Genomic DNA, 22,276 nt, shown 5'->3' on the forward strand with positions numbered 1-22,276 from the left:
AGCAACAGCCGCAACGAATTGGTGCCTTGCATGCCATTATACGCTCCAGGAAGGCGCTGCTGGAGGGGAGTGGCTCTTTCTTCGGTGGTCCGGACGCGTTCGGAGTTGGGAAGGGGAAGGACCGGCCGGATGCGCTGCACCTGCGGGATGCCCCGTGGTTAAGTCCGGATGCGACCTCGGGCTGCGCCTGCACCTGCTTCGAAACACGGCGACTGGCCACTTCTCAGATTCAGGTACCTTACTGGTTACCAGCAGAGAAATGTTAAGACAAACGACCGTTTTGGTGCGTGTCATTGAAGCAAAGCCCAACCCACACCCGCACTCCTCCGACAACGGCCGGGCCGGTGCGTACACGAGTTACATCGGTCCCGTCGATCGACCGCCATACGGATCCGGGGCAATCCTTTCGGGGCCGGCCATGAGCTCAGATGTGACATGCCCCAACTGTAGTGGATGTTCTCGCCAACGGTCCGGTCTGCCAAGATGCCTACCTGGTGCCTCGGCACCCAACTCCTTCACACCGAACAAACCCTTCGCTGATCCTGTCGCCTACCTGTCCCCCAACATCTGCGCCTTCGAAACTTGCCGTGTCCCCGCCGGCGAATAAATGGATTCCAGAAAGAGCCATTCCCGCTCTATCTTTGTTTACAGTAAGTTACGCATGAGGTCCCTGTTTGCTCAACGTAGCTTCCGTGGAAAAAAGATCCGAAAGAACCAATTCCGCCAAATCGACGCATAGCCAGCGCCATTTGATAGCGAGCATCGCCCATCAGGTGTGTCCAGGGAGCGGCATGCGGGGGACTCGAGAAAGTGCCTTCTTCACCAACCAAAACCTGGGTAGGGCTCCCGATGGCTCAGATCCACCCAACTCAACTCGACGCAATCCGGCTTATTGGCAATCAAATCTGGCCCTTCACAGTAGATTTAAGTTGTTTCGAACTGACTGGCTGCCAGGACCGCAAGATGCGTCCCAGCCTTGTATCCAGCCACCGCAGCCATTACCACCCGGCCTGTTGTTCTCCAGGCTTAGCAACAATCGGAGCCAATTAGCAAGAGAGACGTATCGTATTACGACGACTTTAGCCGAGCTAACCGACTTCATTGACGACGAAATGACCGATTACAAATTCCACCCACTAAATTATCGTCACGATGCACGCAGTTCCACCCAAATCGAGCCTCATATCTGACTTGATTGAGCTGTTGAGACCTAGTGACTTGGGTATTCGGTATCCAGCCCACCTTGTTCCGTTCTGTGGGACAGGTGCAGGACTCGGCACCACCTGCTGACCTATCCAACGAGAAAAGAGAAAACTCCGGACGTTGGTCTCACAGAAGTGATCAACCTTGAAGCATCTGTCAAGCCCTCCAGCAGGGTGGAGGGAGGTGACCCCGGCTGGGCGATGGAGCCATGGAGCCGCGCGCGAACTGCCAGGGTCTCTCGCCTTGGGTTTCAGCTCTGGTTCAGCGACAGGGTTTTGTGGGATTCGGTGGGGTCCGAACCAACAGGGGCGGCGCTCAGGGGACATTGGCTGACGTCAGGTGGGTCCAGTCAGCAAAGTGGATTTGGCCAAGTTCGGCCTGCAGCGGTGGGCTAAGCCAACCGTGGCCGGCCGCCTCGGTGGTCGCCTGGGTAACAGAGACGCCCAGCGCAAGTAAACAAGAAGTGCGGCGCAACGATCAGGGTCGTTCGTCCGCTCCCGCATCCCAGCACAGCGAGCCATCACATCATCCATCTTTTGGGGAAATCTCCCGCAGGGCTCTTTTCCGTGCTCGAGTATCTTCAAAAGGGATCACTCGACCGCCTTGACAAAGACCGTCTGCTAGCCCGAGAGGCTCCCCTCCGCGACCCCCTTCCAACCTACATAAAAGAGCTTGCGCAAATCGTTCCTCAGTGAGCGCAACAATATCAACCCTGCTGCCCGGCCGCCTGGCTTGCGCTGCGTGAGGTGCGCTCCATCCAACCTCGAGAAGACGGAGCACAGGGGAATGCGAAGGGGACCGGAGAGGCTGACACAGGCATTGCTGCAGTCTCGGAACCATATCGACCAACGCTCTTGAAGCGCGACAAATACGACATCGACGACAACAGCCTTCTCTTTCCGAACTCGACTTCTGCATTATCAATGCTGTCAAATCCACCTGCCATGAGCGGGCTTCACTCGCGACAACGCCAGCATCGGCGGCAGAACTCCACGCCCTCCGCCTTTGAAGCAGTGAAGATTGCCCCGCTACCCAAGCTCCAGCAACGACCGCCAACGGCCCACAGGCGAGGTCTTAGCTTGGACACGCGGCAACAGCAATCCGTCTCGACAACACCTGCGACGCCGAGGCGGGACCATTCGGCGGTAAGTATCACGACAAATAACCCAGGATCAGCCACGACACCACAGCATATATTGCAAGTAGCGCAGCAGCAACGCACAGCACGCCCGGGCCCCAACCTGCCCAACTTCACCGACCGAGACGACGGCGACTCCTTCCTGCTGTCACCTCAGGTCTCGCTTAGAAGCCAGCACTTCGCTGGCGGAGTGCCAATAACCGACGATCATTGCCTGTCGATGGATACATTTCCCGGGTCTCTCGCAATATTCGAGAAGGGAACGAATCTAGTCGACTCCGCCCAGTGTTCGGCCGATCTCGATTTCTTCACTTCCCAAAGCGCGCTGTCCACGCCCACCCTCATGACCTTCCCAGACGCCAGTCCCGCTGGATCGGTTGAGGGCTGGACTTCGGAGAGCGACACAGCGAGCACTCACTCGCGACGGGCCTCCCGGCGGATAAGCAACGGGATTCTGGACAAGGTTGCCAAATTTGAAGCCTTGGGAAGCGGTCTCGATGTCCCGTTGCAGAGGCCATGCACTCCCAGCAGCCAGACTGGGATAGGTATGAGATAGAAGGCTCGCTGTGCCCACGTTTGACATTGCTGACAACAGGCGTAGCCTCTTCTCCACAGACTCCAGTCCTCACCCCGGTCAAGGTAGAAGCCACCTATATCCAGCCTCCGAACAGGTTCTCAGCCGACTACGACGAATCCATGGAGGAGACACTCAAGCCGGTCAAGAGCAACAGGTCCAACAATCGCAACTCGGGCATTTTCCAGGAGCTGCGCCAGCAGGCAGAGGCCATGGCCCGGACTCCGCCGCGTGCCAACAGCATCCCCATGGCGATGAACCAGGTGCCTGGGACGCCAGAGTTCATGAACATGCGCAACATCAGCGCCGAGTTCAAGAAGATTGAGCGTGCCTTTGGCATGTCCAGCGGCCCGCTGGAAATGCCCGCGACGATCCTACCGAACGTGGGGCAGCCGGGAGCTTTCGGCAACAAGCCATCTCTACAACCCTCTGTCAAGTTCGACTCAGGGGAACCCAATGCCATTGGTGCACGTCCACCAAGCAGTGCGACACCGTCTCGGCGCAGCTCCCCACACCGGCGGACGCAGTCAGTTGCTTCCATGACCAGCGCTGCTAGTATTGCCGACATCAACATCGAGGAGACCAGGACGGAAACCGGAGTCACGCTCGAGGACATCGCCGCCTTCATCCAAGGACCGGACCCGGAAACGGGCAAGTGGGTGTGCCTGTACGAGAACTGCAACAAGCCGTTCGGCCGGAAAGAGAATATCAAGAGTCACGTCCAGACACATCTCAACGACCGTCAGTACCGGTGTCCGACGTGCAAAAAGTGCTTCGTGCGCCAGCACGACCTGAAGCGGCATGCGAAAATCCACACTGGCATCAAACCCTACCCCTGCCAGTGCGGCCAAAGTTTCGCTCGCCACGACGCGCTCACGCGACACCGACAGCGTGGCATGTGCATCGGGGCGTACGACGGAATCGTCCGCAAAGTGGCGAAGCGAGGCCGGCCGAAGAAGATCCGGCCGGACATGGAGGAACGGCGCGACAAGGCAGAGCGCACGCGGCGCAAGAACAAGCTGACCTCGGCCGGCTCGGCCAGCAGCCAGTCCGGATACTCCGACAGCTCGGCCGCCAACTCTCCCCACAACGACTTCGACGGCCTGCTCGACGAGGACCCGTTCCCCGGCATCGCCGAGACGGCCATGCTCTCCCTCGCCAGCACGCCACCCGTAACCATGAACCCCACCGACCTCAGCGTCTCCAGCGCTCCCATGTCCAGCACCACCATCGCCGAAGCCTTCACCGCCCTATCACCCTCCGCAATGAGCGACTACTCCCACCCGTCCCACACCTCCGCCTCCCACCTCTCCCTGGTCAACTCCCCGGCGCCAAGCCACGCCACCCTCAACCTCCACCTCCCACCCCCGGCCCAACACGAACACCAGCAACAACAACAGCAGCAGCAGCAACAGCAACAAGAATACCACCACGCCCCGCCATCCCCAGCGAAGAGCATCACCTCCCACCACCCCCACCACCCCCACCAGCAGCACCAAGCCTACACGCCAGTCCCCGGCACGCCGCCAGGCCTCTCCTCAACAAGCTCCCCGCCCCCGACAGGCTCCAGCGCGCGGTTCTTCGAGCTCGAGGGCGCGGAGCCGGAGACGCAGCACGCGCGCGTACCCGACGAGGACCATCTCGAGCCGGGCAACAGCAGCGTGCTGTCGGACGCGAGCAGCATCGGGCTGGGCACGACGGTGGCGGCGCGGGCCGCGGCCGACGCGCTGCCCGCCGACCAGCAGCAGCACCAGCTGCAGCTGCTGCTGGGTGGTGGTGGCGGCGGCTGCGGCGGCGATGACGAGGAGGAGCTGTTCCTGCAGTTTGCGGAGAGCGGGCTGGTCAGTTTGGATCATGCGTCGTTTGTGCTGGGCGGCGGCAAGTTTGAGAAAGCTGCTGGTGGTGGTGGGGTGGGGGCTGGTGTGAGTGTGGGTGTGGGTGTGGGTGGTGGAGGCGGGGATGATGAGTTTGATCCGGTCAGTATGTTTACAAATGGGGATGATTTGTATTTTGGGACTGTCTGATGCTCTCTCGGGCTCGCTTGGAGTGGGGGCTGGTGTTGGATTGCTTGTTCGTTTGGGTTTTTTTTCTTTGGTTTAGACTGGCCCTGTCTCATGAGATCGGGCTATCGGTGACGATTTTGTGTTTTCATTCTCTCGGGAGGCTGCTACACGGCTGCTTGCTGTGCGGCAGACTCCCCCTGGTGACGTGTCAGTCGCCGGATTATTTTGTATGGGGGGACCACGGGCGACTGTGGTGGAGGTCAGGCATGCGTTGGATACAGAATGCAGGGCTCTGTAAAACTAGGCTGGGTCATTCTGTTCTGGGAGTTGGGTAGGGCTTGTTGGATGCTGGATGATGCCACAGCGGGGAATGGGTATAGGCTGCTTGGTTTATTTTCTTTGTCAATTCTTTCCTCTGTTACAAGTTTTCATGAGAGAAATGGGAGAATCGACGAGGATGATTCCGTCACCGCATTGAGGAGTTTTGCTAAGCAAGGAAGGACTGTCCTAGTGCCTACAGTCGTACACTGGGGCGCAGAATGCCTATCTGGCCATGCAGGTGTCATCACGATACGTCAATAGATCGAGCTCCCCACACAATAACTACCCATGCTCTTCATCCCTCAGTGAAACCTCACGGAAATACCATCTGAGCCGACCAGTCTTCTTCGACCCAGCGCCGCTGAACTTCATCCCACTTGTCTCAAGCCCCCTGCCTTAGCTTTTCCGACCGAGCGTCGTATGCCGCCCGATCCTCCCCGCTGAGAGCCTCACAACGCCGCCTAACCTCGCTTGCCACCACATCCTTTTGAACGCCCCACACATCCTCGAGCTTCTTTCCCGGATGCTGGGCTGTTTGATCCCGATAGATCAGCCCGAACGGCTTAAAATCTGCCTGGATTCACATACAACGGCCTCATCTTCTCGCCGTCTTAGCGCACCGAGTCCCTCGTGAACGGCCATATTGCCGTGAATACTCGGCAGTTCACAGCCGCACCAGCAGTGGCTGCATCAGAGAGCACTGCATCGATGTCATGGTGAAGACGTTGATTGGCTTTGCTGCCATTACACTGCTGCCGGCGTTGGCACTGAAGTGCGTGTCGTCGATGTTCGACAGTGGCTCACAGTCGTCACTATCCCGTCCAGAAATCATGACCAACCCTCCAGCGTCCAGTCTCAATGCTCGATTGGATTCTGCCCATCTCGCCCTCAAACTTGCTCGCGCCTGGGAGCTAGGACCCATCATGATGGAGGCCTCGCAGCTTCACAGCCCGTAGTAATGTCTAGAGCATGTAACAACAATGGCCCGTTTCCACATGTGGCCATTACTTCAGAAAATCTGTTTGATGTCGAGATTCTACCTACATAATCGCGGCCGGCAGCAAAAGAACGTACAAGCACTGATGGAGTAGGATCAATTGCCTTCAGACCGCCCTTCAACTGTCCCTGATAAGCTCTCAGGAGACGTACTTATTGATGAGGTAATTCAGCTCGTTCAAAGCCCGCTGCCGCGTCACGGACCCAGGAAAATGCGCCGAATTGATGAGCAACGTCTCGACTGCGTACAATCGACCTCTGTCCTCAAACTCGTTGGTGGGCTCGCTCTTCGGGAAGTTTTCGAGGTATTCAAGACGGTATGCCTCCTCCGTCATGTTGTGATGCTCGCACCTCCAGATAGCAATCTCTTTCTCGTTGTGAGCGTAGTACGAGCAGGCATCGAAGATATATACCTCTCCCGTCCGCTGGTCCGTGCCAATATTCGATTCCCAGAGGTCCCCGTGAATCAGGCATGGCTTGATGGTCCGGCCGTTGGCTGTGAGCGGATCCAGCAGTCGAGGAATCAGCTTGTCAAAGGTAACCTGCATGGCATCGTCCAGCTCTTTCCAAAAACCGTTCACTTCGACATCGAGTTTATAGACGTCACGAACAAGTCTTGTGAAGAAAGACGTCCAGTTGCTGTCCCATGTCGTGTTGAGAGGAAGCTTCCCATCGAAGGTAGTGCAGTGGAAGCCGAATTTACCCGTTGGAGACTGACTCATTTTGTGCAACTCGGCTAGCTTCTTGCCCAGGCGCTCCGGGTTTGGGAGCTCGTGGTTGATTGGAAGATAGTCGCAGATAAAGAAGTATGCGTTCTCGTCCTTGCATTTCCCGTACCCACGCGGTTGTGGTGCGATGCTCGGTAATGTGTTGTATATCTCAGACATGGCCATGTATTCTCCAAGCACTCGCTGTTCGGCGTCTTCGGCTCTCAGAATCTGTTGCGACCCGCCACATGATTAGCATCGCCACGGACACTATTCCGGACTCGTCTTCAGATAAAATATTCCACTTCTCACCTTGAGAAAGTAGTCCCTCCGGGAGCCGTCGGCAGTTTCCGTTTTAATCTGCGCGGTTGAAGCCCAGAGTGACGAGCCATATTTCACGGCGGCCAGCACCCGGCTCTCCTTCGGCAATGCTACACATCACCGTGTCATTAGGATACAGCGATAGAGTAAGCTGTGTCAAGCGTTTACTCACCCTCTAGGATGGCCGTGTCCAGCGCTACGTCCATGGCTTGGCCAAACGACTGAATGTCGAAATGGCGGAAATGCTGAAGCAGGCTCGTAGCTTCAACGCCGCCAACGGCCTGGAAGAGATGTGGGGATTCTCGGACTGATAGTCATTCACGCACATCAGGTCGTCAGGCTTTGAAGGCGGCATAGTTGGCGCTTGAGCTGCATCTCTGACAGGCTCACAAGATGCCGGCAATGCAATGACCAGGGGGTTGCATCGACCGCGGTGTGGGGAATTTTCAACGCTGCATGCTGACTGGTGAGCCTAACGGAGCCCCGAATCTTGCCCAAGACGAGAGCGGCTCCGCGGCGTGCCCGTGTCCCAAATCTCGGAGCCCCAGCTGTTCACCACCAGGTTCAAGGCCTCCGGCTTGGACATACGCACCCTGGTATCCGCGGTGTTTTGGAACAGTCTCTGCACGATGGTAAACGCACCCTCCAGGTCTTATTCCGTCCAAGGGCCCTAGGTAGAAGGAACACTGCTGATGGCCGCTGTTACACAGTGGAGGCGCTTCAGGCACGGCAGGAGCATCGACGGCGCCCTGGCCCAAAACTCGTCTGCGCCCGCACGGGTGGAGGAAAGACCGTCTTTGCCTCCCTATGAGCCATCATCGGAGCGTCCACAACAGCAAACGCTGCCGCCAAGCTGGAGCTTGAAGGTTGAAACTGGCGTGCCTCCCCCAGCCCATCACTCCTCAGCCCTCTCCGATATACACGACCAGCTGGATTTGCCTCCCCAGCGACGACGCTCGTGGGATCGAAGAGATGACCCGCTCGGTCTCTTGGTGCTTCACACACCACCGGAACGCACGGTCGACATTGTGTTCATCCATGGCCTAGGCGGGTCGAGTCTGCAGAGCTGGTGCCGCGATAGGGACCTGAACAAGCTGTGGCCCAAACTCTGGCTTCCTGACGACCTGCCAACTGCCCGCGTCCTCACGTTCGGATACAACGCACATTTCTCCTCCAAACAGGAGCAAGCGACATCCACTATCGGTGACTTTGCAAATGACCTCCTGTTTCGGATGAAGTACGGCGAGAACACCCCTGAGCGTCTGGGCCAGGTGCCCATAATCTTTGTTGCACACTCGATGGGCGGCCTAGTGTTCAAGAAGGCCTTCGTGCAGGGGCACCTCAACCCGGAATTCAACGAGATCGTGTCCATGATCAAGGCCGTCTTGTTTTTGGCAACACCTCACCGAGGGACAGACCTCGCTGAGACGCTGAGCAAACTACTCTCCACCTCTTTCTTCGGCCATTCACTAAAGAAGTACGTGACGGAGCTGGCCCGGAGAAGCCCCACGATCGACGAGCTCAATGAGGCCTTCCGGCATCGTGCCTCGAAGCTACAGATATTTTCCTTCTACGAAACCATGACCACTACCGCCGGTCCCATGTCGCTGATGATTGTCGACAAGTCCACTGCTGTCATGGGCTACCCGAACGAGACCCCAGCACCACTGGCCGCCAATCATCACGACGTATGCAAGTTTACGAGCGCGAGTGATCCCAATTATGCCTCGGTCGTTGGGGCTCTCCGCAGCCTCGCCAGCTCCATCTGTTCCCCAGTCGGGGATGTGCCTCCAAGCAGGACCTCCAACACGTGGCTGAGTTGTTGGGAGTGGCCGGTCCGCCGGAAGAAGATCTCGCTCTGGGGCGTTCTGCGGTGAAGGAGGGTACCTGTGAGGGCTTTCTGGCGAGCGAAGAGGTGGACAGCTGGCTCCATTCAACGTCACAGCGGGTTCTCTGGGTGCATGCTCAGCCCGGTGGCGGGAAGTCGACTCTCTGTTCCTTCGTGATCCAACGACTCCTGGATGACGGCCACCGTTGCGCCTACTTCTTCTTCAAATTCGGCCAACGCGATAAACAATCAACGAGCAGTATGCTGCGATCTCTTGCGTACCAGACAGCCCACGAGTTACCAGCCTTTCGTCGATCGCTGGTAGACCTAGCAAGGTCAGGGGTCCGTCTCTCCAAAGCCGACTCTGGAGTGGTGTGGGACAAAGTTTACTCATCCATGCCTGGCAATCTCAGAACGGACAAAACCATTTACTGGGTCATTGATGGACTTGATGAGGCAGAATCCAGCAGGCGGGTGGTTGAACTGCTATCTCGCGCAGCTGAGTTGGAGAGTCATCTCCACATCCTCGTGTTCAGTCGGGCACTTCCCAGTATCAACCAGGCGTTCCAGCTGGCAAGGAGAAAGATCTCGATTGCCGACATGCCATTGCCGGACAATCAACAAGATATTCGCCTGATGGTGGCCGAAGAGATTGAATACCTCCTTTCCGGTGAGGACTTCAAGGCCAAAGCTGTGGATGAAATCGTTGCTCGATCTCAGGGCAACTTCCTCTGGGCCAGCCTTGTTACCAAGCAAGTGGTCAAGTGCCACCGAGAGGACGAGGTCAGGCGAGTTCTGGAGTCAACGCCGGACGGCATGCACGGCCTTTACGATCGTATGATGGACGCCATCAAGAATCTCGAGACCGACGAAGACAAAGCACTGGCTAAAAAGCTATTGACATGGGCTATGTACTCCAAGACACCGGTTACTGTCGAGGAGCTGGCGGAAGTGTATCCCGCAGAGCTCGGCTCCATCATGAACATCAGTCACACCGCCAGCCAGGTGTGCGGCCAGTTTGTGGTGGTAAACCCAGAAGGTCGAGTAACGCTTGTTCATCACTCCGCCCGAGAGTACCTAAGAAGGACCAACTGTGGGCCATTCGCCCTGGACCCGGTATACGCAAACGAAGAGATCCTGAGCAAATGTCTTGCGATACTCTGCGACAAAGGCCTGAGACGGAAGCTTCAGATGCTCAAAGTGCCCCAGTTCCTCCTTTACGCCTCTACGTCCTGGGCGGCACATCTCGAGGAGAGCTCGCCGGATTCGAAACAAATCCTGGACGCGCTGGTCAGGTTCTTTAGCGGGCCGTATCCGCTCGCTTGGATCCAGTATCTCGCCATGAGTGGCCGTCTATCGGAGCTCTTTGGCGCCTCCCGGAGACTCACTTCATATGTGCGCAATCGCAATCAGGCAGACTCGGACAAGTCGCCCATGCTCCAGCGGCTGACAGACCTCTCTCTTCTCGAGACGTGGGCTGTTGACTTGATGAGGCTGCCAACAAAGTTCGGCCGCCATCTCTCCGAGTCCCCAGCGCTGATTTACCAATGCATCCCTGCGCTCAGTCCAGCCTCCTCCATCATTCATCGGAAGTTCGGAGAGAACCCTGCCGCAACTCTGTCCGTTTCTGGGCTGTCGAACGCGGAGTGGGATGACTGCCTCGCGCGTGTATCCGGGGGCACCGGCAGAGCCCTTCTCGTTGCCGCCTCTCCGCTGTACCTGGCTGTAGTCAGCGATGAGCCCAGAGGTACCATCACAGTCTGGGAGACCGACCTCTTTGAGGAACGCCGAGCCTTCTTCCTCGGCGAACACATCTGGGCCTTGGCGTTCAACAATTCTGGTTCGCTCTTAGCTTGTTATGCCTCCTCCCGGACGCATGTCTGGAAGGTTGCCGACTGGTCGCTTGAAATCTCAGCCGACAATCCACGGCGAGAGCGAGCCATCGAGTTTAAATTCGATGAGAATGACTCTCTCATGATGGTCTCAGACTTGAGAAGAGTACACCGACTACACACCCGCCATTCTGGGCAAGGACCAACAATATGGGAGCGGCTTGACCAGGGGTTGCTCAACGAACCGGGGGTTCCTAAAGGCGTGTTCCTCGGTACGCCATCCTCCGTGGCATTCAACAGCGACTGCACACAAATTGCGGTCGCATATCGTTCGTTCCCCCTGTCCGTTTGGACCGTGGAGGCTCCCCGAATGGTTGCGCGGCTCATGAAGAAAACTAAGCACGGCCGGTCTCCCGTAATCTCGTACACGGGCACCAACAAGATTGTATGGCACCCCTCCGGAACCTACATCCTCGGCATCTTCGGCCAGATACTCAAGTGGAGTCCGGAAGACGACACGTATGAGGAAGCCAAAAGAGTGACAGGCGTCGACCCTCACGAACTTGCGTGCAGCCCCGATGGCCGCGTCTTTGTCACATCGGATGTCCAGGGTTACATCAAGATTTACGATTTCTCATCCATGTCACTCATTTACAAGCTGAGTTCCGAGGACCGCATTGAGCAGATCCTTTTTAGCCCGGATAGCAACCGATTCTATGACCTTCGAGGGTCGTATTGCAATGTCTGGGAGCCAAACTGTCTTCTCAGGCTTGCCGATGCGTCGCCTGAGCAGATCAGCGACACCGACAGCGCCGCCGAAGACGACTTTTGGTCTGCCACGGGAGAGAGTCTCGGTACGCCTACATCATTCCCAGCCTCTGAGAGCCACGTGGAGAGCAAACCTGCGATAATGGCTGTCAGTTCTGGACGAGGACCCAACGGCTTATTCGTTGCAACTGCCAACTCGGCTGGCTCAATCAGCATCTATGATGCTGTGGGTAGGAGGCAATATGAGATCGCCAAGGCGAGGTTCGGGACGACTGCCAATATCCTCGCCTGGAGCCCGAAGTATGACCGGCTTGCACATGTTCTGTCTGGCGGAGCCACCTGTGTCAGGTCTGTAGGTGTTGACTACGCCAGCGGGAGGTTGTTGTCCACCGAGGTTGTGTACTCGGAGGAATTGTCACCCACGAGCCGTGGGCTGACCCGTCAGCTCTTGTTCGATGGTACAGGCGGCCGGCTATTAGTGTGCGGCACGAAGGCCTGCCAAGTTCTCTCCTTGCCCGATGGAGTGGTCTTGGCCGAACACCAGCTCCCGCATGATGATGACAAACCTGAGGAGTTGAAATGGCACCGACACAACACTGAGCCCCAACACGTCCTGTGCTTTTCAGCAAGCTCGGTGACAGTTTTCTCCTGGAACGACCTCAAGCCCCAGATCTCCATATCGCTGGAGCTCTCGAATCCCGACGCAAAGGATGACGACCCCCTACCCGTCACTATCGACGCCATTCTCGACAGCTACAGCCCCCGCTTCTTACTCCTTCGTACCTTTACCATGGTGTACAACCGCAGACATTATGGCTTCTGCGTGCTCCCGACCACACACATCTGTGCTCGCACCCCGCCACCCTCGACGTCCACGTCGACGCCAACAGAGCAGGATTCATCTACATCATCCACAGCCATCGAGATCAAGCCCATCCTGCTACCTCCGGCTCTGACATCGACCGTTGCCCACGCGATCGGCATCCTCCCAGACGGCCGCCTCGTGTTCCTCGACCGCGCCCTGTGGGTCTGCACCACCGGGCTGTCACCCACAGATACCACAACACCGACAACGGAGAACCCCAAGCCGGACGTGAGGCGACATTTCTTTGTGCCGCACGACTGGGTGACGACGCAGGGACTGCGACTGTGCAGGTTGCTGCGCGACGGGGCCGTCTTGGTGCCCAGCAAGGGGGAGGTGGCGATTATGAGGGGGGACTTGGTGATTGATTTCTAGAGAAGGTGGGAGGTAGGTAATTAGATCAGTTGCACAGGTCTTTCTCTATTGTTCCTTAGCAAGTTAAGTGGTCGAGTTCCCAGGTACAAAGCCATGGGCATTGCCAACTCTCTGTATCTGATATCCCGGGCATGGCCGTCCTTTTGAGTCTTTGGAGTCCTTGGTCCTTGCAGAAGATGTCTCAGTCGCAACCGTGTGTTGCTTAGTAGTATCAAGCTTAACAATCAAGCTTGTTTTCGTGCGTGCGCAGGCAAAGGATTGGTGAGTCAAAATCCGTCTCTAATCTTTTGAATGCTATCACAAACATGTAGGGTTTGAAATCTTTTTTGTCCTAGACTGCATACATGAATTCTGTACGAATATGGCCAGCTAAACTTCCCAGTAGGCCTGGTATCTTCGGAATACTCACCTCACTCACCTTGCACAACCTCCAACTTCAGTAAGCACACCGTAAAACACTCCGTCAACACACTGTATCCACACGGTATGCTTCCCCACTTGTTCCAGAACAGCCCAGCGATCAGGCAAGCCATCGATTTCCTGGCTCCGACCATCCAACCAAGCCCGAGTTTGTCATGGCAGTTGACAAAACTGTAAAGGCAACCGACCGCACCCTGCCTCTTCGACCCTCAGGCCTGTTGAACTTCACCCGTTCACGGATTCGTCTCCCTTCAGCCTGAAGCAGAAGACGCTTCGATTTGCCAGCTTTATTTTCATTGAAAACTTGGCGATTGAATAAACCAACTCGTTATTCACGTTAATCGCTTGGGCAGAGCGCCAAGATGCCCACACCCCGGGTCCTCGAATCGGCCACTCGGGTCCACGTGGGCAGGTTTCGCCCAGCTCAGAACCTTGCAGAACATCTGCCCCAGGGCGTCGACGCAGACATCCTAGTTCTCGGCTGCGGGGATGTTCGCGACATCCTGTACACCTCGTCCGTCGAGCAGGGGCTCCCAGAGCGTAAGCTCGACATCACCGCCTGCGACCTCGATGAATACCTCATCGGTGAGTCTCGCCGATGAACTGCGCCGTTGGAGAATCACGAATTAACGCTGCCCAGCGCGAAATGTCCTGTTCCTCACGCTCGTCCTCGACGACGACGACGACGTCTCGTTGGAACAGCTGTGGAACATCTACTACCACTTCTACCTCGACGAGCCTGATCTGTTGATCCTCTGCAACCAGGCCCAGAAACTGCTCAGCCTTTCCCAGTCCCTGCAAGCCTGGCACGCGAGCCCCTACGGAGCGACCTTGCGCTTCTGCGACGAGACCACCCTGTCTCTCGTCCACAGCATCTGGGCCAAATACGCGGACGCCGCCCGTTTCTCCAAGCCCTGGGACAAACAGCACTGGGAACCCTTCGAGGATAATCTGCGAGCGGCGCGACTGAGGAAGCATTGCACCGTCCGCGCCTCCAAGCAGGATGTCGCCCGCTCCTGCGGGCCCTTGGCAACGCAGCTTGCCGACAAGCTGCTCTTCGCCGCCAACCAGCACTGGGAGCGGGGCTTGGCCGGCTCCGTCGCTCTCCCAGATCTTCGCAAGAAGGAGACACCCGAGATCCCAAACCCCGTGTTTGCGATCCCACTCATGATCCCCTCCGCCTCCCTCAAGTACCCGACCGATCCACTGCTCAGTTTCCATCTCGCCGCCGCCCATGCCAAGCTCACCGAGCTATCTCCGCTTCGGCTGGAAGAAGAGGAACACAGCCACCTTGACTCGCAGGACAGGCTGTTGCAGATGGCCCTCATGCAGTTCGATGACTGGACCGACGCATTCATCAACGCCGCGCCGAGGACCGTCGTCCGGTTCACAGCCTCCGAAGCCTTTGCCTTCTGCTACACTCTCCGATATAACCTGCAGACCGGTGCCACGTGCGCTCAGTGGTACCGCGGGAAGCTCGGCTTCGACGTGCTTCAGCTGGCTGAATCGGAGTATGGTCCCGGCGGCAAGGCTCCGAAGCAGTTTGACGTTGTCGACACGTCCACCCTCCCCGACGACGCTGGCGTTCTGAATTGGCTGGTCTCCGCTGGCCCTATGCTGAAGGATGCGCCGTCTTCGACTCTGTATACAGAGAACCCCCACAACATGAGCTTGTCGAGTGTCTTCGAGGATGAGCTCGTCTATACAACCACGACGTTCTCTTCCCTCCTCGGGCTGGTGCCGGCGGAGCATTGGACGAACGCAAGCGCAACATCAAGATTCGATGAGGTCTGGACCGCTTGGTCTGACCGAAAGGCGCCAGTAGAAGCTAAGACGGTGTGCATCGCATTCCGTAACGCGTGGAAGCTGAACAAGTACATGGTTGGAGAGCAGCCAAACACCGCAAACCTGCACACTAAATTCGACGACGTGCTCGATTTCGCTTCTAAGGTGTTCACCTCCCTGTTCGGAATACATGAGCGGGAGGGGCCTGCACGTCGGCAAGATCTGAAGCACCTGATTGCCCAGACGCCGCCGTGGCTCCAGCATACCGAAGACACTATGGCCGCTCTTGTCAATGCGATGGGCGATGAAGCACGATTGAATCTGACTGAGCTTCGCGAGCGCTACGTGGGACGCCTCGTCTCCGCCCAGCTAGGCATGCGGGCGACGTGTCACATCTCCGCCTTCATCCACGAGTCGTCGCCCGATCTTCCACTTGGCTTGCTGGACTCTTGGGTGTCGCGGGTGGACAAGCGGCAGCCTGCGTTTCGGAACTGGTCCCAGCGCCCCCGAACGGTTGCTGTCACCGTGGTAATTCCCCGGGAACATTGGGCAGCGGTGAAGCCGCTGTCGAGGGGTGGGGGTGACTATAGGGAGTGGTGCAGCGCCCTGATGTCCGGCCATATTCGATACTTTGGCAAGAAAGACGACAATGGTGGTGATATGGCCGCAACGTTCTCGGACGTGCAAATCTGCTTCGGCGCCGTCAAGACCGAGGGCGCCCGCGACAGGGACGACTTCACCGTCTCTGTAGAAGAAGACAAGGACGGCTGGAACGGGACGTCGCCCATGGTCATTTCGTTCTACGTCCCCACGGAACTCGTCGATGCCATGTACAACGAGGCGTGCGTCGGCATGGGACTACTCCGTACCACGCGCAATTCTCAAGGATGGGAGGAGGAGCTTGAGGAGTCGGTGGTCGTCTCTGAGGTGGAGTGTTTCGACGAGAACCGCGTCTTCCTCTCGAAGTACCGGCCCGGACAGACCGGTTATGCCGTTACTGAGGGCATTCTGCGAGACTTGCAGCGGAAGTCGGAGACCTCGGCCGAGAGAAATGCAGCCGCATCACCAATGTTTACCGCCAACTACCACATGGAGTGGTTGAAGATTGACACCATCACCGGCCGCCTCGACATCACTTCGGCTCAAGGCAAGCAGCTGCTGGCCGACAAGGTGCCGATCGTACGCCGCCAGTCGTCCCCGTACACGATCGACATCGTCTTTGGCAAGAAGACGCTGGTTCTGCCCCTCAGCTTCCCACTGCCCGTCCTCGCAGACGGCGCCAAGCTCCGCGTCGCCCGCAAGTCCGCCTACATCGAGGTCGTCGCGCCGATCGCGCAGCCAAGCACATCGCCCGAGGTCCTCGAGGACTACATGCTGCCCACGGCGCTGCTCCAGCCCAGCGGCATCCCCGCGACGCTCAACATCCCGCACCTCAACCTCGACCGGCTCCCGATCCTCGCGCTCGACGACAAGTCCCGCACGCGCTTCCTCACCACCCTCACCTCGCTGACCTTCTCGTCCCGCGAGCGCCGCCTGCGCGCGCGCGTCCAGGCCCCCGCCGACCCACCGCCGCCACAATCCTCCTCCTCCACCTCCCAGACCACCGGCAACAACAACAAAAACAGCAGCAACAACAACAACGGCCTGTCGTCCTCGGCGCGCCTCAACTTCAAAGAATCCCTCTTCACCATCTTCATGCTCGCCTCAGGCCTGCAGGGCGGGCAGACGGGGCTGTTTGCGCTGACGCACCCGCAGCGCGGCGGGGTGCACATGCTGCTGTTCGCGAGCGCGGTGCGGCTGGACGGGGCGCACGGCAGCGTGGTGCTGGACGCGGCGGTGCTGCCGCTGACCAAGGACCTGGTGGCCGGCGGCGAGCTGGCCGAGTTCCTGCTGCTGCTGCGCGCGCTCGAGTGCTGCTCGCTGACGGTCGACGACGCGGAGCTGCGCCTGTGGAAGCGCGCGCTGCCCGCGCTGGCCGAGCGCTGCCGCACGTGGCGGCACGACGAGGCTACGTGTGAGTATGTGCGGGCCGGGAAAGCGCCGGTCTCGCTCGACGACGGCGCCCGCGTGCTCTGCAGCTGCGGCGAGGGCAAGCTGCCGGCCGATTTCATGCCGCTGCCGGAATGGGAGACGGTCGCGAAAAAGTACGCCACGCGCGTGGCCATCAGCCCCGTGTATGCGTCGGTGCTGGTCGAGGAGCTGATTGACCCCGCGCTGGCGAGGGCGGTGGCGACGGGCGAGGCGCTGGGCGACGGCAGCGGGGATGTGATGAAGGCTTGCAGGAACTGCGGCAAGACGGAGGAGCAGGACGGGGTCAGGCTGAAGAGGTGCTTGCGGTGTCTCGAGGTGGCGTATTGCTCGAATGTGTGCCAGAAGCTGGACTGGAAGAAGCACCGGATGGAGTGCGAGGAAGCAGAAGTTTACGTCCATGGAAACAAGTGACAGGTGGTCGAGGGCTGACTGACTCAACGGCCGCCGCCACACTTGGGACTGGACGAGGCCGACGAAGATGGACTGTCTGGGCCATTCGTGCCTTCGGGATATGTTGGCTAGGTTCACTGTATGGATGGGATTGTCCCGCGCAACTGCCCCCCATCCTTGGGAGCGTCGTTGCTCACGTCGGGTGTGCAGGCTTGTGGCGATGGACGCGGCGTCACAGTTGTCTGCCGTACGCGAGGACCGGCCTTGCTTTACTCCATCACGAATTCTGGGGTACTGATAGTGTCCTTGCAGGCGGGGGGGTTGTCGGGACTCATGTATATAGGGCCGCCAGTGTGCTTCTCAACGTCTGTTCGTTTTGCGTCGGCACACAACAGATAGCAACCTAGACACGAAAGGCACGAAAGGTCCCATGAGATCCAACTGTTAGAGTATTCATGCAGCCACGAGAGGGTGTTGAAGCCAGCTTGGTTCTGAATACTACAACATCCCAGCGTGTAGGCCGGGCTGGCAACTCCTGTTGAGTAAAGCTGCTTTCTTTGACAATCCTACCGGCTCTTAGTCCCCGAGCCGCGGCGGGCACAAGGACACGGAGCGGGGTCAGGACACTTCGGTGGTTCGACTTCCATGATGGGCGATGGAGAAGCCAAGCCAGTCAATGACTGAGGTATGGGGGAGGAATTAATCAAACTTGTGGTTGGCAGCTTGTTTGAGAGGCCCGGAGGAGGGATCGGAGCCAAAAAATCCATCCATCTTAGTGTAATCCGTCAAACTTGGATGATGCGCCGCAACGTTTTCGCACGAGAGTTTCCCACGGGGGGCTGTGTCCCGGTGGGAAAATTGAATTGCCTACAGCCACCCCGCCGTGTGATTTCGTTAGAACAGAAAGCCAGACCCGGAACCTCCGGACCTGCGTTGCTGCGTCCTCTTCCACCAGGATCCCATTCCGTTCTGCAAACGGCCGAAAGTGGTCGCGGCCAAAGAGATGTCTCGAGAAAGCAGCAGTCATGTGGTCACTCGACCAGCACAACAAAGGGCTTGGGCTGGCTGCCTCCGTACCTCAGCAGTCTCTACGGTTACGCGCATACATATTGCATATTGTACGGATACAAGACAGGCAAGCTGCCAAACAAGTAGTTAGCTCAGGCCCGATTCCCCCACGATCCCCATGTTTCTTGTTTCATGTTTGCGGATCCCAGCCACGCTGGCGGCCAAGGCCACCGAGAGGACAACTGGAGATTCCGCTCTGCTGCGATGCGCCGCCGGCATCAATCGCCACGGCCCGGCGACGCTCTGCAGGGCGACAGGCGGTTGGCGAAGATAATTTATTTTGATGTTGTTGGCTGGCAGACGCACAAAACCCTGCACTCGCCGTCGTGGCGAGATAACTAACGTTGCCATTCCCGACTCAATAGTGCAGAATGGGGAGGGTGGCGTGCGTCTCCCGATCACAAGGATGCGTCGAATTTGCCTCGCCTGTTGAAGATACGCTGTTCTTCAGATGCCAAAATGATGGATTAGGATAGTGAATGATACTATTCGAGCGGGAAATACGGGAATAACTTAACATTTGATGTCTGCTGTTAACAGGCCCGAGATCCCGTAAGTACGTTCCAAAATCGCAACTGATCGGCGGATGGCCGCGGCCCCTGAATTTGTGCCTGGCAGTCTTGCAGATGGCGTGTTCTCCCGGGCCAATGATCGCCTGCCACTTCGTTTACTTGATGACAGTGCGCGACTTGATTGGCCAGTGCTGCAGTAAAAGATCCCCAACCGGCTAAGCCCAAACGGTGTTTCCCTGCTCTTTGATGGTCAGGAACGGCCGAACACGCAGGGGTCCTTGAGCGGGTCGGTGCCAGCGTCCTCCCGAGGACCCAGCGCAATTTCGTTTCGGCTTCCGCTTGTGGCTTTTGGGACGAAGCCTTCGTGTGGGTTCTCAGGCGTGTCTCCCTCCTCGCCCGATCTCCTCCTTGCAACAAAATCACTGTCATTCCCTCCACTCGCTGCGAGTCACTCCTTTGAAGCCCATCGCGTGCACCTTCACTCCACCGTTGCAAGCCGGGATAGGCATCTGTTCCTCTCCGTCGGCATCGCTGCCCTCAGCACGCTGCGGGATTTGAGAAATGCCCTCTCGACTGTGAACTCGGAGCCGCGTGCAGAGCCAGGCAACAAGCAGTCACCACCCAAGACCACTCCCACTCGTTCAATCCGCTTCGATTCGACTTCCCTTGGGCCGCACATCCAGGCTCAACTTGTTTCTCTTTGCTTTTTTTTTTTTTTCTGTGTTAGCAACACGCTGGGACAGCCGTCGTCGACCGACGTAGCTCAGCGGACCCTCGACCGCCGACGCGAGGGCAATTCAGCACCTTCCGAAAGTCGCCAGCGAGACTTGCGACCAGGCCCCGACATTTGGCCAAAGAATTACACGAGTCGCCCACGATGCAGAGCAAGCCTGTTGTCGTAGCGGTCGCGCTCCTCGCGCTCGCCCAGGCGACGCCCAAGAACTTGCTGTCCTCAATACGTCTGAGGCGCGCCGAAATTTTTGGCCGGGCACCCGATGGCACGCAACCAAAGGTGTTGCCCCCCGAGCTCGGCACGCCGACAGTGCAAGGCTGCTTCAGTTCGTCGGGTAATCTCACACTCAACTCCACCCCGACGTACAATAGCATCGACGGATGCGCAAACAAGGTCTGCCGCCCGGCTGGCTTCCCGGTTGGTGGCACGACGGGCGGCAACCAATGCTGGTGCGGTACCACGTATCCTCCCAAGGACACGTTGGTAGACCCCAGCCATTGCACCACGTCCTGCAACAGCTATCCCTCCGAGGCGTGTAAGTATTTTTGCGTTTGCTGGTCATGGCCACTGGACATGGTCACTGACTGGGGCGTCGCAGGCGGCGGGGATGGTTTCTGGACCATCTACAACACTGGGCTGGACCTCAACGTCAAGTACCAGCCCAACTCGACCACAGACAATCAGTCGTCGACCTCGTCATCAAGCACCACATCCCCGACCGAGGCCGCCACAAAACCAGCGACGACCGTGAGGGTGACCGAGACAGCCAGCGCCCAGCCGACCGCTGACAGCAGCGGCGGCGGCGGCGGCCCCAACGTCGGTGGGATCGTCGCTGGGGTCGTGGTCTCTGTCATCGTCGTCCTGTCCGTGGTTGGCGGCGGCTTCTTCTACTTGCGGCGTAGGAGGAATCGGGAGATCGAGGAGGAGTACCGGCGCAACGCTGCGGTCAACAACTTCCTTGGCAAGCCTCCCGGCAGCAGCGGCGGCATGTCCTCAATGGACTCTCGGCTGGATCCAGTCATGGTCCAGAGGAGGTTGAGCGACGGCAGCATCGCCGACAACCAGGACTATTCCAGGAGGATTCTTCGCGTATGCTCCCCGTCCACTTCCCCGCTTACTCTGGAGTGATCTGCTGACCGCCTCCCAGGTCACCAATGCATGATTGCACCCCGAGTGATGACGACAAACGACTGGCCCTGTATTTCTTGTTTGAACTCGGCAGCATTCACGGCGTTTTAGGGAGGGATTTTGGTGGGGCGGATGGGGATATTCGACACAGTCTCGTCACACTCGGTGGTGGATGGGGATATTCGACACAGTCTCGTCACACACTCGGTGGTGGATCGATCACGCGGACGAAACCTGGTTGAGCGCCGTCTCTTTTTCGTTTGTCTGCTTGGTGGGCATGTCAGGGGTTCCCCGTGGCATGGAGCTATCCTGGGGGTCTTGCGCCTACCCACGATGTTCCATGCCGCCTTCCCTTCCGCCTCATTTCGCTATCTACAGTTTTTAAACCAGTTACCCAGGGCCCGATGCCGGTGTCTTCATGTCCGTCCAGTTCTGCGGCTTTGGCACGAGTCGAACAAGTAACAATGGGGACACAGAACGCTTCTTTTCTGCTCTGACGGCGTTGCTTTCAGCCTGCTTCAGAGCACCCTGTGATTTTCCGAGATGGCGGGCAGGCGGGCGGGCTTTGATGGCGACTGGACGAAGTTCGAGAGAGGGCATAAGATTTTTCTCCTGGACAGGCCAGGTCTTCAACTGCTCCTGTCGCTCTTCGCTTCTCTCGCGAGCAACGGTTTATTTTCTCATGGGCGCTCTAATGTATGTACTGGCGGGATTAGGGATTAGGAATGATAGAAAAGGGAATATACTCTATATAACTTACTATTGATGTCTCTGTTCGCGAGTTCCTCTTCGACTCGTCGTTAGGCAATCACCCCCTTTTTACCAAACTTGATGGACCTTGGGATCCCCGCTGCAGTTGTTGCCGATAGATTAGGCGAGATGTTTCCCGTGGGGAGCCCCATTTGCCGGGTGTGCTGTTCGGCTACACTCGTTACTCGACAGGCTGCGCTGGTTCGACCACGGGAAATGCGGTTTTGTCGATCTCGCTGCTTAGCGTCGTGGCACCCCCTCTACCTCTGGCGAATGCACCTGCCCCCGCCGGCAGGCGACCCTCACCAAGAAGACGGAGCTGAACGAGAAGATGATCGCCTGGTCTCGGGAGACCGACAGCCCGGCGACTGCGGCGAACGTGCTCCTGTCACCGTAGACCACCCTGGCCTCCCGATGGGTGAAATCTTACGACGATGAGTACGATAGTAGCACGTACGAGGGCCCAAGGCGGCCGGGCCAGAATGGAACTCGCTGTCCATGACTCGGGATGAGCAGGCAGACATGATATAG

At 58.0% G+C, this 22,276-nt stretch overlaps 5 protein-coding genes across 5 annotated transcripts; 4 read left to right on the plus strand and 1 right to left on the minus strand.

The window, feature by feature from the left end:
* Positions 1-1,969: 1,969 nt before the first annotated feature.
* Positions 1,970-5,070, plus strand: THITE_2117700 (uncharacterized protein). The gene is made up of 2 exons (XM_003654554.1): positions 1,970-2,886; positions 2,943-5,070. Exon 2 carries the CDS (start codon positions 3,038-3,040, stop codon positions 4,937-4,939), a length of 1,902 nt encoding a protein of 633 aa, XP_003654602.1. The 5' UTR covers positions 1,970-2,886; positions 2,943-3,037; the 3' UTR covers positions 4,940-5,070.
* Positions 5,071-6,149: 1,079 nt separating this feature from the next.
* THITE_2117702 (uncharacterized protein) lies at positions 6,150-7,170 on the minus strand. Its single transcript, XM_003654555.1, has one exon. It carries the CDS (start codon positions 7,126-7,128, stop codon positions 6,376-6,378), a length of 753 nt encoding a protein of 250 aa, XP_003654603.1. The 5' UTR covers positions 7,129-7,170; the 3' UTR covers positions 6,150-6,375.
* Positions 7,171-7,496: 326 nt separating this feature from the next.
* THITE_125061 (uncharacterized protein) lies at positions 7,497-12,928 on the plus strand (the record flags this gene model as incomplete). The annotated part of the gene is made up of 6 exons (XM_003654556.1): positions 7,497-7,555; positions 7,997-9,030; positions 9,093-10,486; positions 10,619-10,819; positions 10,979-12,735; positions 12,847-12,928. 6 exons carry the CDS (start codon positions 7,497-7,499, stop codon positions 12,926-12,928), a joined length of 4,527 nt encoding a protein of 1,508 aa, XP_003654604.1.
* A 782-nt stretch (positions 12,929-13,710) lies between these two features.
* Positions 13,711-17,575, plus strand: THITE_52613 (uncharacterized protein; the record flags this gene model as incomplete). Its single annotated transcript, XM_003654557.1, has 3 exons — positions 13,711-13,888; positions 13,989-16,678; positions 16,733-17,575. The coding sequence occupies 3 exons, from the start codon at positions 13,711-13,713 to the stop codon at positions 17,573-17,575; spliced, it is 3,711 nt and encodes a 1,236-aa protein (XP_003654605.1).
* Positions 17,576-19,577: 2,002 nt separating this feature from the next.
* On the plus strand, positions 19,578-21,753 carry THITE_132098 (uncharacterized protein). Its single transcript, XM_003654558.1, has 3 exons — positions 19,578-20,402; positions 20,466-20,956; positions 21,015-21,753. Exons 1-3 carry the CDS (start codon positions 20,012-20,014, stop codon positions 21,027-21,029), a joined length of 897 nt encoding a protein of 298 aa, XP_003654606.1. The 5' UTR covers positions 19,578-20,011; the 3' UTR covers positions 21,030-21,753.
* Positions 21,754-22,276: the final 523 nt, after the last annotated feature.

This window comes from Thermothielavioides terrestris, chromosome 3 (assembly GCF_000226115.1).
Source record: "Thermothielavioides terrestris NRRL 8126 chromosome 3, complete sequence".
Classification (NCBI taxonomy): domain Eukaryota; kingdom Fungi; phylum Ascomycota; class Sordariomycetes; order Sordariales; family Chaetomiaceae; genus Thermothielavioides; species Thermothielavioides terrestris.

Excerpts from the sequence above, each read along its gene's own strand:
- THITE_132098 (XM_003654558.1), top strand. The coding sequence starts at position 20,012 with ATGCAGAGCAAGCCTGTTGTCGTAGCGGTCGCGCTCCTCGCGCTCGCC. Across the intron at positions 20,403-20,465 it reads CAGCTATCCCTCCGAGGCGT|GCGGCGGGGATGGTTTCTGG; the intron begins GTAAGTATTTTT and ends GGGGCGTCGCAG.
- THITE_2117700 (XM_003654554.1), top strand. The coding sequence starts at position 3,038 with ATGGAGGAGACACTCAAGCCGGTCAAGAGCAACAGGTCCAACAATCGC.
- THITE_2117702 (XM_003654555.1), bottom strand. The coding sequence starts at position 7,128 with ATGGCCATGTCTGAGATATACAACACATTACCGAGCATCGCACCACAA.